Consider the following 20567-nt stretch of genomic DNA (forward strand, 5'->3'; position numbering starts at 1 on the left):
AGCCCACCCCAAGACCCTGAAAAGTAGGTGTGAAGTGCACCTATATTCCCCAGAGAGCACAGAAGTCGTGATAGGGGAATTCTGCAAGGAAGACCAACACCAGCAATGCAACCAAAGTGGATTTCTGGACGAGAGTACCTGTGGAACAAGGGGACCAAGTCCAAGAGTCACGACAAAGTCGAGAGTGGGCAGATGCCCAGGAAATGCCAGCTGAGGGTGCAAAGGAGCTGCCACCGGATGGTAGAAGCTGTGGATTCTGCAAGAACGAAGAGGGCTAGAAACTTTAAGCATGTGGGAAGGAGGGATACAGGAACCTAGGCTGAATTGTGAAAAGTCCTTGATTTGCAGCTGTTCTGGGTCCTCGCCATGCCACCGATGCTTGCGCCATGCACTGCCCTGTCCTTATCCTCTTCCCTCAGAATGGATAAAATGGCGATTGTCAGCATTGTCGCCGAAATTCACAGTAAAGGGAGGCGTGACTATATTAAGTTCAGCCAAAGATTTCAGAAAAATTAGACAAGGAGTATATCACTGGAAATGCATTTTAAATTCTCTTCACACCAAGGTTGTGTGGCAAAAGGGGCTCTGAAATCTCATTCTTGGCTTATGCCTGACACACCACTTTCTTGTAGGCCATAGTATTCTGCTGGGTTTATAAAAAAAAAAAAAAAAAACAAACACAAACCATCCTGAAAAGACAACCAAATGAAATAAAAATGGTTCTCTGCAAATAAGCATTCTAAGAATATTTAAACTATGTACTATAAGGGTGTGATCAGCATTTTCCAAATTGCAATGACAAAATCATTTGAAAGTGCTGCCTTGGGCATGGTTAGCAAGACAGTTAACTTAGACTAACAGTGTCCCAGCATAGCTATCATTTACTGACATCTCATACTTGGTTCACTTTGAAATAAAAACGATATATGTATTTCATTATCTTAAATCACAATTCTGTAATATTCAGGGACCTCTACTAAAAAGCTTCACTACGTAGCACCTGAGGAAGGCACCTCTCTGGTCTTTAAATATACATCTTAATCCAGCGGTGAAAATTACCATTTTCTGCAGGCCCACAAACATGGACACACCCTCCACCTGCATCCCAAACTGCAGATTGTGCAGAGGCTGCAGATTTTTTTTTTTTTTTTTTAACTTAAAGAAGCAATCAAAGTCTGACTGCCTTATAACTAGTAAAACAGTCAGCCGAGTACAGCATTAGTGTAATGATCCTGGATATTAGTATACGGTTGCAGGGCTACACATTTTAGTTACTTATTCTTGTAAGCGTTATCCTTAAACAGTAATGCTACAGGCTTGAATGCGTTCATGTAAAAAAAGGGAAAGAAGAATATGGCTCTCCAAACGATGGAGTAAAACTGAGTATTTTATTGTTGGCAGCTGACCATGGTCTATTCAATTCATGCTTGAGTAGCACTGTTAACAACAAGGACTTGGCTAACTTTTCTGTTTTCAGCAACTGAAACGATTGCTATGCCACTTCACGTGCCATGGCGGAATTGCATTTAATGCAATTAACACACTGCTTTCACTGTAAGGTGATCATGACCTCAATATACAATGTAATCTTGTGATTAAGTGTTACTTTGTTGTAGTGTGTTGGCCTTTCTAGGTAGCTAGAATTTAATACAGCACTCAACCTTCAATTAACCTCAGTAAGGTGCACCCAATGTTTCATTGCATCCAGTATTACCAGTGCCCAACACTTACTGAGGCCCACTGAGTGCTTTGAGAGCGTGACAAATCAGCCGCTTTCTCAATACCATCTGCACGGCAGTGTTGAGCCTTTTGGTGGATATCACATAACTCGCATTATTTCAAAGTAAAAAAATCCACAGGGCTAAAAATAGGGCACTGGATTTAGGAAGGTAGACAGTAACCACATCCAGATAATCCGCATAGCAAGTGCTCTTTGTATGCAAAAACGCAACCAATGTGAAACACTAGATGCACATGTAACCATGGATTGATATATAGCATCAATGAAAAGGACTGGTTTCCCTATACACATCTAGATCCTGTCACACAATGCAGATTTAACCAAGGTATCACCATTCCCCCAAAAAACAGCTGGAGTGGAATTACTAAATTCTTTATTTAGCAGAGTCATAAAATCTTATTTAATTCATTTTCAAAATTAATCTGCCAAAGGTTACTGAGCTGTAATTACAATCGTTAACAAGATGGTAGCTGTTGATAACCGTAAATATGCGGCAAAAATCAGAAGGCAACAAGAAAAACAGAGGAGACCTCACGCGATCTCAGAGTACAGAGAGCGCGACGGACTCAAGCTGTCACAGGCAAAGCGTGTGGCAACTAGCCTAGCGCGCTAATAATTACTTACTTATCTAAGCGCGGTCCGCAGCAGGGGACCTACCCTCCGGAGCGCATTCCCGTCGAATGACAGGGAGTGCAACCGGAGACACCATTATAAGAGCGTCGATAACACTGAAGTGGAAAACTTCCGGTATTCGCGCCATCAAAGAGTCCCATGGCCACAAAGGAAGGACCAAATCCTGGTCCAAAGGGAAGGCTCTAAAAATAGAGGAAGGACCCAGTGTTCCACAATGAAGGAGTGTCAAGGCCATAGAGGAAGGACCACAATCTAGTGTCAACAGAGAATTATAGAAATAAAGGAAGGACTCAGGACTCCACTAAAGGGGAAACCAAGTACCAAAACGAACATGGAGAAACCACTATTGACGTTTCAAGTAAAGCTTAAAAATAAAATGGAAAACAAAAAAAAGGGGAATTGAAGAAGAGGGTTTTAAGTAAACCAACTTAAAAATGAGAGGCAAAAATCTCAGACCTAGGTAATGAGTGGATGGTAATTAATTGGAATGAATATCATTTCACAAGAGCCCAGGGTATGTCATCATTTAAACCCTGTACAAGAGTCTTTAATTTGAACACCCATCTCTGTTCAAGTCTGAATAAGAAAGTAGGATCATCAGATCGTACTCTTGGTGCCTCCAAAATAGTCCACCATAAATCATCTGGAGTATGGGGAGTGTCGAGAAAATGTGCACTGAGTTTTGTTGTGATCCTATTGCATCTGATGTTGCTCCTATGCTCGTTGATGCGTATCTTCACTGGACATGATGTCATGCCAATGTATCGCAACTCACAGAGGCAGGTGATCAAATAGATAAAAAAAATTGTATTGCAATTAGTGTGCCTTCTCAGTTGACACACGCCGATAGGTTCTAAGTTCAATGTCGTCAGATGTCTTTTTAGAGAACACACATTACAGAGGCCACAAGGATGACGACCAGTGACCGGGGGAAGATCCCATAGCGTTCTCTGTGTTGAGGTGATCTGTGTGGTTCGAGGACGAGTATGGACCATCATATCTTTAATATTAGCTGTACGTTTGAAGGGAAATATAGGTCTCTGCATCTGGGTGCCCCCACTGGTCAATATTGACCATCTTTTATTGATCAATTTTTTAATCAAATTGGACATGGGGGTGTAGGTGGATACGCAGGTTAATCTAGTTTGGGGAGATTTTTCAATGGTTTCTAACAAAGCACCGCAGTGGTTGTTTCTAGCTCGTTTACGTGCTTGATCTATGATTCGCGGAGAGTAATGCCGATCAAAAAGTTTGACTTGCAGAATATCAGCCTGGCGGTCAAATTCACAGGATGTGTTACAGTTTCTTTTTAATCGCAGGAATTGACCTACTGGTAGGTTGTCCCGTAGGGATTTCGGATGGTGACTCTCATATAACAAGAGGCTATTACGATCAGTAGGTTTTTGGTAAACAGAAGTGGATATTTTACCATTGTTAATAGTCAACATAAGGTCTAGAAATGGTAAATGGGTGGAAGAAACTGTCGAAGTGAATTTCAAAAAGGGATCAATAGTGTTGATCCAAGACACAAAATTGAGAACCAGAGAACCTTGCCAAATAATCAGGATGTCATCAATATATCGTCGCCACAATTTAATATGGTTTTGGAAAGGATTAGCTGATGGTAGAATATGTTTCTTTTGAAACTCATCCATATATAGGCAAGCCAAACTAGGGGCGAAAGTGCTGCTGCTGAAGACAACTCTTTAAAGGACACTACAGTGCAGTAAAAATACACTTCTGCTTTGGGGAACCGCGCACCCCACAGATTAGAATTATCTCGAACTCCAAGCCTACACAGCACTCCAATGCCTTTCATTTAGGTTTGCACCATCCAAATGTCATATACACACATAAAACTGTAAAGAGACGTAATAAACCTAGGCTAAACCACTAGTACACTAAATAAAGCACACAACATGACAATGCATTATTGAGACTGGGTTAGTGTTACAGTTAATCATTATATAGCACAGACTTAAAAAAAAAAAAAAAGAGTTCATAGGTCAATTTATAAATTGTGAAAAGTTGCTCTATGGGGTTTTAATTGAGTTGGCAACATGATTGGTGATGGAAATGTTCTGTTATAGCCTAAAAATATGTAATTGAGCATGGGAGACTAGATCTAATTTAAGACCAAGCCGAAAACTTTGGGGGGAGCCATTTTTGGACTGGTAGTTACGATTCTCAAAAACAAATAGGAAAAATTCTTGATGAGGTGTTCAATTGAAGCAAGGCAGAAAACATCCATGTTTCACATTATGAAGAGCTTTGGACTGGTAGTTCAGTTGGAACTCTTCCTAGGACCAACATAATTTGCATACCGGTGACCTTCATATAGTGTGCAATTGTGGGCAAAAATAAAATCTATGGATGGGTTTGCGCCGCCAGTAATTACTAGTGGCTGAGATTAATTGAAGCATTTCACTCAATAACTTTGCCTTTCTAAGTGATGTACTTTTGGAGAGAGGACATTTCAGGGTACAGGTGTCATAACTAATGTAATTCATTATCATCTGCATACTGGTCAACGTGACATTTATACCAAAGTCACCCAGCAGTATCATGTAAAAACTGATGGCACATGCGATGGAGCTAAGCTATGGTGTGATAATTCTTAAAAGCAAGTCAGCTGTTTCAGTACTTCTGGAGCTATCTTTCCATGTTTTGTAATCTGCACCCCAACTGCAACAGAAAACTCTTGTTTTCAGTTACATGTTTGTTTGTTTTTTAACACAAGTGTCCATCACTAAGTAGAGATGCGTAGCACCCACAATACCATTGTCAGGGGTGTGAATTTTATTAAATATCTACTTGTCCATTAGACAGGTTGCATTATAAACCTAGTTGTCCTGTAAAAAAATCCACATGTCCCTTTTGTGACATGTAGTGTGGCGATAAATGATGGCACCAATCTCATTATATAAAAGCTCTGAAAATAGCTTATCTGATTATGCCAGTGCTCATACTATAGTAGGGTTTGCATTCATGCTGTTCCCAAATTTTGACAACTTTTCACAGACCTACATACTAGGGCTGGAGGTAGCATTAAGCAATAGTTCCAGAGCTGGAATGTGCTTTGGAGTCTTTGGAAACCTACTAACTTACATGGTTGTAAATATTTTCATCAGCTCTTCTCTAATCTTGTCCCATACTGACAAAGGCTGGAAATTTACTCATGACAAGGGGAGAATTAAAACTTCTTCCAGGTTTAGGAAAAACGTGGTTTCAAGGGAAAATAAACTTGTAAACTCTCAACAGATTTTTGCATGAGCAAATCTAGGCATGCATTTTTGCTTGTGCTAAAACGTAGTTTACAAATATTTCCCAGAAGTACAATTCCTGGCCTTCTTCTGTAAATTATTGTGAATTCATGAAAGCTGTAAATCTCCACTTTATACTGGGGCCACTGTCAGCACTGTCCGATCTTACAACATTCCCTTAGGGAGCTCACCCTAATAATGAGTGCATTGTATGAACCAAGAATACAAGTTCAAACAGCTTTAACATAAGGGTACAAATATTACCGTAACGGAAGACAATGCCTGAACTGGAAACTGGCAGCCAAACGGTTTGTACGATGGTGGGGGATGGGAGGCAGTAGCCTACTTGTCTCGAGGACAAACTAAACATAAATACCTGTTGTCCTTGACCCCAAACAATATGTGCTGAGAGTTTGGCAAAAAGAAATTCCATGCCCCTGCATTGTACAGTACAAAAATGTAATCTTGCTACATTCTTTTGTACTGCATATGAATAAGTAATTGTATATTTTCCTAGAAATAATATGGGTGCTTATATTTTTTTAACTGTTCACTTTGAGCAAGTTTTAGGAAATTGGTAAATGGAAAAAGTACGTTCTGAGAGGCACTATAACATACAAATCAACTGATGCACATTTGTTACAAAAAAGTGTGCAAGCGTGCATTCTTCTGAATCACCTTTGTTTTTGGGCAGTTAATAAAAGTGTATTTAGCCCCAGATTTGTTAACTATAAGCTTCTGAGGTTTCCCAAATACTTACCAAAGAAAGCTTTGCTCAAGCCACACAAGGCACCTGAATAATTTTTCATAGCAATTTTAGTCTAGGTGGGCTGGAGTTATAGTTAAATTTTGTTACAGTTGATGTGGATAGTTTTATTATCTAATTTTCTGTTTGATATATGGGAATGTCCTGTGTAAAATACTCCAATCATAACGTCACCAGTGTGTTTTAAACTATGAAACGCTTGGTCGATTTTCAACAAACTTCATATGGAAACAGGATTTTTTTAAAAGTATACCTTTCTGCACATATATGAACATTTCACATTTATGCAAAATAGTTATATACCAAAACAATACCCTTTCAGGCTTAGGGTGATGCATACATTATTCAAAAAAGAAGAGAGAACTCTGGATAGTTTCCAAGGTTAGGTGGGGAGCAGCTCCAGTGTACAGCACCAATGAGACTAACTTTGCTCACCTCCAATGTCTGATTTTCTAGCAAAGTTTTTAAGCATAGAATCAGCACAGTACCATACACACCAATCTGTAAAAAGACAAAAGGCTTTCACCACTCTAGGAACAGTATTGCAGCTTTTGATTGGTGAAATACCATCCAAGTCAACCTGGAAAGAGCAAAAGCAATCCCCGACGTGTATTTTGCTATCATTATAGTTCGTCAGAGAGATTTAGCTTTGTCCAGACACAAGGGAGCACCAAGTAAAAGTCAAAACAAAACCCCTTCAGGCTTAGAATGATGCACAATTATGCAAAAAAGAAGAGCAAACTCTGGGTAGTTCTCAGGTTTCGGTAGAGAGCAGCTCCGGGATAAAGCACACTACAACACCAGCAACACTACAAATTTGGTCACCTCAAATGTCTATTGTTCTAGCAAAGTTTTTAAACATAGAATTAGCATAATGCCATCCATGCTGAGCCAGAAAGGGACAAAGCCTTTTGCAAGTCAAAACATAAATAGCAAAAGACTTTGTTCCTTTCTACCCAGAGTTCTCTCTTCTATAATAAATATATACACACACACACACACACACACACACACACACGTTGATTAAAGCAAAAAACAGAATGCTTACCATGTAGTTACTGTACGCATGATCGAACATCTCAAGCACTTGACTCCTGCAAGAAAAGATAAAACATGTATTAAAAATAAAGTATAATACAACACTGCCTATTTCGGGGAGCAGTCTTAACATACATGCCAAGAAAAACTATAAAAATTTACTCACCCACTCGCTACGGTGAGTCATATTTTATCAGTTTGAGCTATTTTGTAGGACCTACTCGCCCCCTCTGACGAGTTGACAAAGAACAGGTGTGTTCAGTCAGAATGTGAAGGGGCAATAACGATGCCTTACAAATCTTGTTCTTATCTTGTCTCATTTGCTCTGTGTTCAGAGACAGGGATTAAAAGTCAAGTTTGCACTCTTTCAATGAATTGTCCTTCTGACTACAGAGCTCCAGGATTTTGTAAGGTGAACTGTCTGACCTGCTGTACAAAGACTGTGAAATAAAAGGCTGTAGAGCGTTACATTTTTCCTACCACACAACATTTATATAACTAAGTTAAATGTACAAACATTTGAAAATATATTTCAGTAGTTGTGAAAGCCCTTTTTTTTTTTTACTTCTGTGCGAGTAAAAAAATAATTTAATAGGATGAAATAAATCAGAACACTTTCAAATACTGTTAAAACTTTATACAGTTATCACTAAAGCTGCAAGGTTTTTGGACATTTATTGGAAATTGACTATCTGTAAATGACAGTGTGCTACCACATTATGATTTAGTAATATAATTATTGAAAGGTGTGTTTAAACAAACTGAGAAACACTCCTGCCCTAATGGCAATGCTATTAGCAAATTAAGAGGCAAGTTATGGATCATGTGTCCAGTATATGTGGGCTAGATTCTTATTATACATGGAGCTAATGTTTAGTCTAATTAATCAAACAAAAGAGCTTTTTGTACAGCAGAAATGCTGAGCTCACATATTTGAAGGTGCACTCATAGGGGAGTGTGAAGAAAAAGGTGACTCTATAAACTAAAATATTTTCCTAGGATCACAAAATTTGAGACCCATTTACACGACAAGTGCATTGCAGTTAGGTCAAGTAGATTATTCAAGTTACTCAAGCTACAGGTCAAGTAACATTTTTATGATTTTTTAATGCCTGACATACACATGTAAACTGTAGCTCTCGCAAATGTAGAATGAAACCAATAAGTCTCAGACCATTGCCACACTAGTTATTACCAGGTATGTTTTTCCATTTAAAGAAGGGAAACAGAAGCACAGCCGAAAACATTTTGTTTTAAAGTCAATGAAGGTGTTCGAGAGTAATGAAACAGAAATACACAATACATTGATTAGACCTTTATAAACAACCTAGTACAATTCTAAGAAAATTGTATTTCTTTAAAAAATGCTGCAATCCTAAGTGCACCCCAGAATGTGAACACAGGCCTCCTGCTAATTTTCTGCAGGGAAATTGTGTTTTTTGACAAAATGTCCCAAACATAAACAGACAACAAAGACCTGAAGAAAGACCTCAGAGGAGCTTTAGCAACAGGGAAGAGTACGAGGCCAGTAATGACAAGAATGACAAGGCAGGTTCCCATAAAACTGTTGTATGCCCATGGTTCTTGATAATATCAGTGATCCATCTATGAAGTGAGGAAGAGAGGTCTTTCCACAACTAAGCGAAGTAATATTTGAAAGCTTCCAATTGCTTTAAGACAAACAAAATACTTAATTGTTACTACTGTGTTTAAAAAATAAAACATAAACCTCAAAATAATCCTGTCTACATTAGAGGACATCAAACCACTGTCTAATGCATTTTCTCCCCCGTCCCCATTTAGCAAATGTTTTTGCATGCTTTCCAATAGTGTAAGTAGTGGGTAGAGAGGCAAGAAGCAGCAAGCAAATCCTGAGAGAGCAGTCCAAATGCCCTTGTATATGTAGAGTTGAGCTACAGGCAGATTTGTACTGCACCAAACAGATATGTCCGTTTTGAATACTGTACAATGGAAACTTTGTTAGATGGGAGGTTATCAGCCTTGACAGATAGTGAAACACATGAAGTGTTGAGCCTGGTGGACAGACTGAAGTTCAAGTTCACATTGACTCGCATCATCTTGGAACAATTTATCATCATCCCTGGTGATCAATGGTAGAAATAAAAGCAGCTAAGAAGCAAAGAGTATCGAACTATAAAAAGAAATAAAATCCACTCCCCACTTTAGCTCTTCTCCCCCTGCTCCTTTCCTTTCTGAAACCCCTTTCTTTCCTATCCTCGGTCTCCCTTATGTTTAAAAGTAGCATTATTTTACATTACAAAAGAGAATCTATTTTCTCTATGGTTGTATTAAGCACAATACCCTTATATGGAGGAAGCACTGCTATATTGCAAAACGCAGACAAAATTAAAATAATTTGTTTTTGAAAATCCATGTTTATGAATAAAGGAAGGATAGATTCTAATTATTGTGTCCTCATTATCTAGCTATGACAACACTATATGAGGAACAAGCTGAGAAAGGAATTACAAGTGGAATACTCTTCTTATATGCAAGATCTCAACTGTTTTCAACTAAGGACACAAATAAACTTTTTCTTGCTTTTGTTACAGTAAATTACAGCCTGTAGGGGAAATACTCCATGTCAATGTTATTTCTAACAGAGGATATCGAATGAACAAAACTAATGAATAAATAAAATCTGGTACTGTCATCAAATGAAGAAATGCTTTAACTAACATCCTTTTGATGTTTTTAAACATTGTTTGCAGTCAGCCTTCTATGGTTTTAAATAAATCAGAATGTTCCAGGAGGGCAGCAACACAATCATCTGGAGCCACTCAGGAAGGACTTACGTTCTTTATTCCATCTTGGGACCTTACGTGATAGCAAAAGCCAGGTAGCTTCTGTCCATTTGCTCTCCACCTGTGATTAACTGCCTACTTCACCCAGCATAGAGACATCAGCATTCCTTGCATCGTCACATTCTCTTAGCATTAACACAACATTCTACATTTAGACTTGCTCGTAGCATGCATAACACAGACAAATCACTTCACCACACACACACACACACACACACACACACACACTGCTGGAATTAAAACTTTTGACTGTAAATCACTCACAGAATTCTGCTTCAAAGTCTTAACTTGAAGACCTATGTTCCTACTGGGATGATTGGTGGTTTGCCAACTTACCATAGAGCCACTGAAAAGTGAGGAATTAATTTGACAAAAAAAATTGATGTATTCATGTTATTGTTCTGAACATTCTGTAAGTTGGTTGTCAGTGTCCAGTCTCAAATATATTCATCAGTTAATCAGGCCTCCTACAGCAAAAATTGTGCCTTCTTGATACACAATTTGAACCAACAGTTTCTGCTATTTGTCTGAATATATTGCCATGGGCAAGGGACACAACCATTCCAATCTATTCGTTATTGGACACGTTTCACTAGGCCTTCATGAAGTAACTAAAATTCAATATTTGCCTCAAGCTAATAAACTCCAACAAGCAGAAACGAAGTTCACCACTCTTTCTGTACATTTGTTGTTACACAACAATCACATTAGCAGCACATAAAAGCTCCTAGTCCAGAGTCACAACTGTTTCTGGGTCTCAAGCAAGAGCGCAAGTGTCAAAGATCTGCTTCAGCATATATTGGATCCTAATAAAAAATAACCTTTTATTTAGTTCACATGGTGGCCTACTGGCCTAACAAATCACCAGACCTATCCCACACCAAGGAGCCAGGAGAGAAAAGGACAAACTGCTAGCTTTCAAATGTTGCATTAATGGTACCTGGCCCAGATTCTGGAATGAGAAACCATATTATGAGCATAGCCAAAACACAGTAACTGATATAGACTTCGGAATCCATACTATTTTCTGGTCAATGGTCCCATCTCTCGTAATACAGAACCCAAGCCAGCACAAATTCTCTTAAATCAGAATAGTGCCGTTTGTAAGATTAGCAAATCCATTAATTAATCAAACACTTACCCTTAAAACTAAGCTACATGGAAGGAGACGCCTTACTTACCTTCTGAGTGTTAATTTTAACAGCGGATTTTAAAGCAGCCATTTCAGGATTATTCTGAGGGCATGAGGCCAACTGAGAAAACATAGTGTGTTTCCCCAATTGCTTAGTAGTGCAGCTTTCCTGGATATTAGTAGTAAATGATCCCTCATCATACTGCAACCAACTGTTTTTATACTTCGGGTTCTGTTGGCTGCTTTCAATAGGTGGTTTCATCATTTGGTTGATCAAGTGAGTGGGAGACGTTGGTCAAGCTAATATATAAAGTTCTTACAAAAGGGACCATGGGAGAATTTTAACCAGAAATGTGTATGACTGGCAGTGGAGACCCTGTTGGCTTTTCTTTTAGCTAAATATTTTTAATTATCTTGCTGACAGTTATCTAGGTGGATGTCTAAATGGAGTAAGGAGGCCCATTTAGTATATCAACTAATCCCTCATGTATCTCGAGAGTGTCTACATACAACACTGAATACGTGCAACTATTTAACTTTGGTGAGAATAGATAGAGATACTGAATATTGGTTACAAAAACATTCCCTGGATTAAGCACACTGTGTACTTTCCCTAACTATGTGGACTTGGCTAGCAACACCATAGTTATGTTTGACTTCCAGCATTCAAAGACAAATAAATAATGATCAATGAGAACATCAAACAAATTAGATGGCACGGTCTTCTATTCACAGAAGGACTTCTTGGTTGCAGAATTCAAAAGGTCACTACTTCGGCAGATCTGAGACATGTTTCACCTTTGTGTATGGCTATGGCTAATATAGTTCGAAGCTTATTGCATTCCAAATTATACACATCTGATCCTTCGATGCCCTTTGGATGAGAGGTTGCAGGCTATGGAGCACACACTTATACAGTTAACAGCAGCAGAGCCCAACAACAGCTTAGCACTTTTGCCAGCAAGGATGCTTGTTGCAGCTTTCTACTTCTTTCGTGGCTGTGTAGCATGTAGAGAGGTTTTATAAAGTGAACTAGAAACACTGTATTATCATGTGGTCGAACACATAGTAAATAATTCTACTGTACTGGTAAGCCTGATGTGTTGAATAAATATTTCAAAAACAGAACTAACTTCTATACAGGGAGTGCAGAATTATTAGGCAAGTTGTATTTTTGAGGATTAATTTTATTATTGAACAACAACCATGTTCTCAATGAACCCAAAAAACTCATTAATATCAAAGCTGAATATATTTGGAAGTAGTTTTTAGTTTGTTTTTAGTTTTAGCTATGTTAGGGGGATATCTGTGTGTGCAGGTGACTATTACTGTGCATAATTATTAGGCAACTTAACAAAAAAAAATATATACCCATTTCAATTATTTATTATTACCAGTGAAACCAATATAACATCTCAACATTCACAAATATACATTTCTGACATTCAAAAACAAAACAAAAACAAATCAGTGACCAATATAGCCACCTTTCTTTGCAAGGACACTCAAAAGCCTGTCATCCATGGATTCTGTCAGTGTTTTGATCTGTTCACCATCAACATTGCGTGCAGCAGCAACCACAGCCTCCCAGACACTGTTTAGAGAGGTGTACTGTTTTCCCTCCTTGTAAATCTCACATTTGATGATGGACCACAGGTTCTCAATGGGGTTCAGATCAGGTGAACAAGGAGGCCATGTCATTAGATTTCCTTCTTTTATACCCTTTCTTGCCAGCCACACTGTGGAGTATTTGGACGCGTGTGATGGAGCATTGTCCTGCATGAAAATCATGTTTTTCTTGAAGGATGCAGACTTCTTCCTGTACCACTGCTTGAAGAAGGTGTCTTCCAGGAACTGGCAGTAGGACTGGGAGTTGAGCTTGACTCCATCCTCAACCCGAAAAGGCCCCACAAACTCATCTTTGATGATACCAGCCCAAACCAGTACTCCACCCCACCTTGCTGGCGTCTGAGTCGGACTGGAGCTCTCTGCCCTTTACCAATCCAGCCACGGGCCCATCCATCTGGCCCAACAAGACTCACTCTCATTTCATCAGTCCATAAAACCTTAGAAAAATCAGTCTTGAGATATTTCTTGGCCCAGTCTTGACGTTTCAGCTTGTGTGTCTTGTTCAGTGGTGGTCGTCTTTCAGCCTTTCTTACCTTGGCCATGTCTCTGAGTATTGCACACCTTGTGCCTTTGGGCACTCCAGTGATGTTGCAGCTCTGAAATATGGCCAAACTGGTGGCAAGTGGCATCGTGGCAGCTGCACGCTTGACTTTTCTCAGTTCATGGGCAGTTATTTTGCGCCTTGGTTTTTCCACACGCTTCTTGCGACCCTGTTGACTATTTTGAATATAACGCTTGATTGTTCGATGATCACGCTTCAGAAGCTTTGCAATTTTAAGAGTGCTGCATCCCTCTGCAAGATATCTCACTATTTTTGACTTTTCTGAGCCTGTCAAGTCCTTCTTTTGACCCATTTTGCCAAAGGAAAGGAAGTTGCCTAATAATTATGCACACCTGATATAGGGTGTTGATGTCATTAGACCACACCCCTTCTCATTACAGAGATGCACATCACCTAATATGCTTAATTGGTAGTAGGCTTTCGAGCCTATACAGCTTGGAGTAAGACAACATGCATAAAGAGGATGATGTGGTCAAAATACTCATTTGCCTAATAATTCTGCACTCCCTGTAATTAAGTGTTAAAGATTGCTCTGCAAGCTCACGAAACACTGCACCTGATAGGTGGCATAAACCAAGTTCTTTGCTGTAAACAGGCACCGTAGCACCTATCAGGTGCACTACCCTGATCTGCAGAACAGCATAAACTCACTGGGTGTACCAGGTGCTGACCGAAGGAGGCAATCCATTTTTTTGCGCTGTTCCTAGCGTAGGCACTAACACATCTGTAACTGAGACAATGTGTGCAACAGCATCTGCTTGAGAAAGGGAATCCCTGGTACAGCCTTCCAGAAAACAAGGCGTTGGAGTGCACTTACTAGGCGGCACTTCCAATGTGACGCAGTCAGTTTGCGCCTGTGTTGGGTCTATGATACAGCACAAGAACATGGGCAAAGTATAGCATATTTTGGCATTATACATTTCTGAGCATGTGTAGAACAATTATGCAGACAAAGAGGTGGACTTCTATCACCTTTGCATTTCTACAGCAGCACAGTAGATTATGCCTTGTGAAAACATGTTAAATATGCGAACCATCTATGGATGAACAGGTACAATTTCTGCGATTTTAAATGTCACTGGGTTAAACAAGCAGAGTGTTGTTTTTGTTTAGCATAGTATGGTACACGGATATTACAACCACGTTACAAGATGTGTACCTGTGTAACACAGCTTGTGATAAACTCATAATAGATTATGGCACATGTGAGAGCACATTGTCCCTATATGAATATAAAAGTGCATGATTGGGAGCAGGTCTGTTGGTGTGCATGGTTCTGTGACAGAGCAGGTAATAAGACAGGGGCCACATGATCCTGCAGCTGGTGTTCAAGGGCAGAGTCTGATGAGCGAGTGTATGGGCAACAGACTAAGTTGCCTTTGTGGCAGTGTGACCGGCGTGAGAATGTTCAGGTGAATTCCATCAGTCAGTGTAGGGATAGTTGCTGCTGGAGGGAATCCTGCAGATGGCTGCTGGCCATCTAGCCCTGGGCGAGGGACTCTTTCCCAATCACAAAGGAAGAGGTAGGTGAGGTGCGAAGCGAGCCTTCTATAGGGTCTCGAGCTTGGTATGAACCGACATAGGCCAAGTGGGATTGGTCTCAGTGGGAAGCAAGGGCCAGATAGTTCAGCAATAGGTGGTTCTCGACCACCAACAAGCAAATTACCTGAAACCGCCATGACCCCCTTTTGTTCCTGCAGAGATAACTGTTGAAGGCGGGTGGGATGGTGAACGGAACACTGATCCATTAGGGGGTATGCACAGCAGAAAGTAGGCAATGTAGGTCAGGTCCTCATTAGTACAGCCAAACTGTGGGTCAGAGAGCTAGAATAGGACACTCAATCATTAGCTAAAGGAAAGATGCGCCCACTACTAGCACGCTCCTAGCTATGGTACCAGTCTTCCCCTTACAGGGAGTTGAAAGAAGTCAAAGCTTAACTTCGCGGATGGTGTGGACGTTTATTGGATATAGGTGGCTTATATTATTACACTGACTCAGTGGAAGATTTGTTCTTACTGTCTATACTCTTTGCACCCTAGGATAAGGTGAATAGAGAATTCCTACCACCCCAATTTTGAAAAAAGCCCCAGAAGGAATGTAACAGCTTGCTGAAATAACACTTCAAATCAGGAATTGTGAGGGCAACTAGGGCCGAAGGTTTATGCAAGGGAGAGAACACAATCCCCAGAGGGAATTTTCTGCCATTTGGGTAGTTGTGGCAATCTCATTTATCCTCATCAATTTGCTCCCTTGCAGACAGGGAGGCCCATTTGACCTTCCTTTGTATCAGAGAGGTGAAAGAATTATAAAGAAACTGAGCTTGGCACACAGCTGTTAGTATTTCATTTATTTGAGGGGTGATAATGATTTCTGGGCCAGGTAATCTAGATGGAAGAAACATAGTTCTTGATATTTCTTTATGAAGTTGAATGTTTGAGGTTGGCAGCAAAATGGAAAACACTGTCTGCTCATATCGCACATTTCTCCAATTCGAATTTGCCCACACCATGTCCCTGGGTTAACTTCTGTCCCACTCATGTAAATACTGTAAAGTTCAGTCTTCCGCCAAGAACACGCAAGAGATAAATGTCTTCATGTTCAAGTAGAAAGAATGGATTGGAACTAGTAGTGAGAATGCTGTGAAGCTGTTGAGAAACGTCTGTCCCCTGGATGATATCGTGACATGTTCACCTGTCCTGAGAGCCCGACTTTGTGTGCACCTAGAATCCTGACTTTTATTTTGGCCCTAGTGTCACACTAATCTTAGTATGATCACTCAGACCTAGGTAAGGACCTGGCTCTGTGAAGTACTAGATCAACCCCGTCACATAGATAGGCGCAACAAGCAGGCCCTCATAATGGATGGGGACTACTGTTCCTGTCCTGGGTATAGGACAAATAACATTGGTAGCAGCATACCTAACGACAGTGTGACCACAGCTTTTTGCCTACGTCACAGAGTATGTACCCACTAAAGATCACCACAATTTCGCACATTTGTGTTGGGGGGTGCTTTTCACAGGGAGTATAAATACTCTTTCCCTGACTCACTCCACAAAATATAGGTATCCTATAGCCCTGCCATGAGCATATAAGTTAAGCAGTTATGTCAGCAATCCTTATTGGTTTGTTTCTAAGAATACTGGTTTGTTTCTAAGACCCTCACCAACTCCCATTAGTGGCATGCTTCAACATCGGGTCTCATCCTGGTCCCTAAAAAATAGGATGGGCCAACCATTTTCCAGGGAGTTCTTAAGGCTATTACTTGACTGAGGTCTATTTCTATAACAAGCAATGGCAAAGCATTGCACTAAAACCTCACAATACACTGTGGCCATGTTGTGGATGAGAGAAGGAAGGAGCGTGCATACCTCTGCAGGAGGAGAGACTATCGCGGACCAGCCCAATGTGCCCCTAGATGGCGGTATACGATAGAATGCTGACTGCCCAAAAGAAAAGCAAGGCGTAACCGGTGCTGCAGAACGACTGAGTCTCTCATAAGGTTCTTGGTAGGAACTGCGAAAATCCTATATGAACGTACATGCCCAACTTTATTGGTAATAGTGTTAGTTTGGTAGATGCTGAACTACTGTGGCAATAAGTAAGCAAGAAGGAGGCTGCAACTACCCTGGTGATCATATCACCCCAGTCAGGGCCTGTACCTGCTTCGGCATCAACCAACAGCACAAGTGGGGCTACATTCTTCTCTCTGGCTGGTTAAGGCCACAGAAATCAGATCCACACCTACATGGAAGAGCCAGGACTGCTGTCTACTCTGGACTGAACCAGAAGGGTTGCATAAGAAGAGAAGCAGGCCAGGCCTGGCCTCCTCCGCAGCTTCTGAGGACTCCATCCAACTACACAAGACTTTGTCGGTGGAGAAAGACAAAGCCCCTGGATCCGCATAAGTTAAACGCCAGAAAATCACTTCCTGCCCACTACACTACAAGGGATAAGAACACGCAAATGCACAAACTGATTGAACATTTAACTTGTGGGGCACCAGAAACAGCACCATAGCGCGATTCATGCTTCTTTCATAATTACTGGGGGAGAGGGGGCAATCTCATAAGGGTAACACGGATGGAAGTGCACAGGGGCAGAAGGCAGTGAGTGTAATGCAATAAAAGAGGATCATGGCCATGATCACTGCCCAGCAAAGTGGATTGTACGATCTAATATTTATTAGTGATGTGACAAGTGCTGGTCTGGGCATTGAAGTTACTGTGATTGTAGAGTTCCTAGCTTGTTCCTCTCCCTCTCTCTCACACACACACACACAGAATTTCCTTGAGAAGCCTGTGACTGCTTGCCCTTGCTACGTCGTCAGTCAAGTATGGGAAGGGTTCTACTTGGTCCAGAATTTAGAACCTAAATAGGATGAGCTCAAAGGCACCAGTGGCAAACAACCATGGTTGGGGTCCTGTAGTCCCTGCTTGCCCTGTGCCCTGCCCCACTCCACAAACTGGGGTCTGACATCCGCTGTCTAATCATATAGACCAGCACATGTATAATACAACCAGCCCAACTGGGTGAACAGTGATTACTGTCAATCATGCTACCAGTGTCACTGATTCTTCAGAAGTATCAGAGGCTGTTGATGATTGTGACTGACTGCATTTGCAAAGCACCCACTACCTAAGCGTTTCTCTTTGTGCTGACAGCATAAATTGTTGTTAGAGGTCATTGTCCTGAGCCAGCACGGTGGTGAAGGGTTGAGACCTAGAAAGCATTCACTACTTGGTCCATCGTTTCTGTACAAGACCTTAACAAAGAAACCTGAAAAGGGAGGGGAAGAGGGGGATGTGAGGAACAGGAAGACTGTAAGCCCTCATGGTAGTGGCTACCCTAGTGGTGATAGCCTTTGGAAATGTCATTTTATGTAGTTAAGTGATCTTGCACATGCTTTGAGACTGCCTTCAATGCAAGGAAGAAAAAGAGCATGATTTTAAATTTACTGTATGATTTGGTGGATAAAGCTATTACCAACCAAACATCTACAACAGAAAAGTAATTGTTTCCTGGTATTTTATTATAGATGGTAATTATCACCTTCCTATTAGAATGAAAGCTCGAGTTAGCTCTGGAGTCTCACATGTCTTATTGCTAACAAGCAACTCTTTGCAACTTGTACATAAATTAATTATCTTACCAGCAATAGAAAAACTGACCTGCAGATTACAACAGATTGTCTGCAACAAAAGCGTGCGCCTACTTAACTGTCTTCTAGAATTCAAATCTATGACTTGGAAATTACACACTGTAGAAAACACACTAAACACCAGAGATAATGTACTACTATATGAAGCACTGACTTTTCGAATAAACATCTCAGCTGTGGACAGCGTACACTGAGCTATTTTACCAGCTGTCATGCTTGACTAGCAAAATAGTCATTCCACGTCCACCTCAATGGGTTCGTTTCCTAATGCGAAGATCTGCAAGCAAAGTTTAAAATCTCACTGTGGCCGACAGCCATTTTCAAACTACCATGAGAGGAGTGGAATAACAGGTGTCACGGGAAGAATAAGTACAAACGTGCTGCGAAAACCTCTACATTCGTATTTGTGTATTGGAGGAGTGTGTAAATTAGTGCTGGAAAGGGGAATTCAACGTTTTACATAAAGTCCACGTTTCTAACATGTAAACCAAAAAGTAAATGCTTTTAAATTCACTGCGCTGCTTACACGTATAATGCCACGTGCACTATCGTTGATGCTTTATACGCTGCCCTAATGTTACTCACTACTAAATAATTACTATTGTAAAGGAAGGTTCTATGAATTTGTCAAGCACGGGTTTCTATTCCACGAATATTAAAAAGAGAAACTAAGGCATAAAGGCTAGGGCCACGTATTATTTACAGCACTGCACCATGGTGAAAGCTGGTATCAAAACGTACATCGAAAGTCTCATTTTTATGGCCGGTTCAGGAAGTACAGGCATTTCACAACACCTTCCTGCGGTTCTACAAGCACTGTCAGAAATCCATCGAAAGCCAAGTACACGGTCTGTGTGTTTATGTGAACTGAAAGAACGTGCTGATAGTAGCTATACAGGAACATGGAATTTGGTCAGTCATTCCACCAAAGCTAAGGAAGATGTCGGATATTAATTGCACAGACGAAAATAAGACAGCAATCACTCCATCGGCTCGTATACGGCGGCAATAGCTCCGTAGGTGCCGTCAATGGTTCTCTTGATGCCATAGGTCTAAATGTCAACGGTTGTTCAGGCATAGCACTATCACATGAGGACCCTGGGTCTCGCGGAGAAACCCCTGCACAAAAACCCCTTACCTGAGACTCTGCTTTTCCACCCGGCCCATGGCTGTTTCCCCCGGGCGGGCGCTCCCACAGAGCAGCACCAAGCAGAGCAGCGCACAGCCCCGGGACGGGCACATCTCCCGGCTCATGGCAGCAGACAGGGGGGCTAAGCCCGCGAGGCAGAGGGAGAGCAGCACATCCTCCCACTGTGCCTGTGCCTAGCAGACGTTCCTGCACCGCCCGCTCTGCTCCAATGTAGGCCAGGTGACAACGTCTCGAGCGCATGCGCAAGTCCAGCCCAAGGGTTGGCATTGACTGTGCAAGCCAGAGAGAAACAGCTATCTCCAACATGATTCACGGTTGCGGCCATCTTGTACTGCTTCGAATCTATGTATATTATGTGCAAACATCACGAAGCCCGGTCATCTATATAACACAAAATAGAAATGTCCATGTTGACAAGCATGCCTATATTGTTTCAACAAAAATACGGATACATTTTCACCTGTTACCTGCAGAGTTGATGAGATATGTAAAACAAACCATTTTGTAATACCCCGATACTGATTATCACGCGAAATTAATATTTACTAATTAAATATTTATTTTTGCATAAGCTTTAACTGATGCAGTTTAAGTTTGACCAACGTGAAACCCGTCGTCTTCCGCGTCAAGACTACTGTTAACTAAGCGGCCATGTTTGCAGAGTCT

The 20567-nt window shown here is 40.9% G+C and overlaps 1 protein-coding gene across 2 annotated transcripts in view; it reads right to left on the reverse strand.

Annotated features, from left to right (window-relative positions):
• EDEM3 (ER degradation enhancing alpha-mannosidase like protein 3) overlaps positions 1-20150 on the reverse strand; it is a 367252-nt gene extending 347102 nt beyond the window's left edge. Inside the window, exons 1-2 of one of the 2 annotated variants that reach the window (XM_069231637.1) lie at positions 19890-20150; positions 7452-7497 (exon numbers count right to left, since the gene is read on the reverse strand). In XM_069231637.1, coding sequence (XP_069087738.1) covers positions 7452-7497; positions 19890-20005 — 162 coding nt within the window. In that variant the 5' untranslated portion in view covers positions 20006-20150. The remainder of the gene's footprint in view (positions 1-7451; positions 7498-19889) is intronic. The other variant, XM_069231638.1, reaches the window with a different exon arrangement.
• Positions 20151-20567: the final 417 nt, after the last annotated feature.

This window comes from Pleurodeles waltl, chromosome 4_2 (genome assembly GCF_031143425.1).
Source record: "Pleurodeles waltl isolate 20211129_DDA chromosome 4_2, aPleWal1.hap1.20221129, whole genome shotgun sequence".
NCBI lineage: Eukaryota > Metazoa > Chordata > Amphibia > Caudata > Salamandridae > Pleurodeles > Pleurodeles waltl.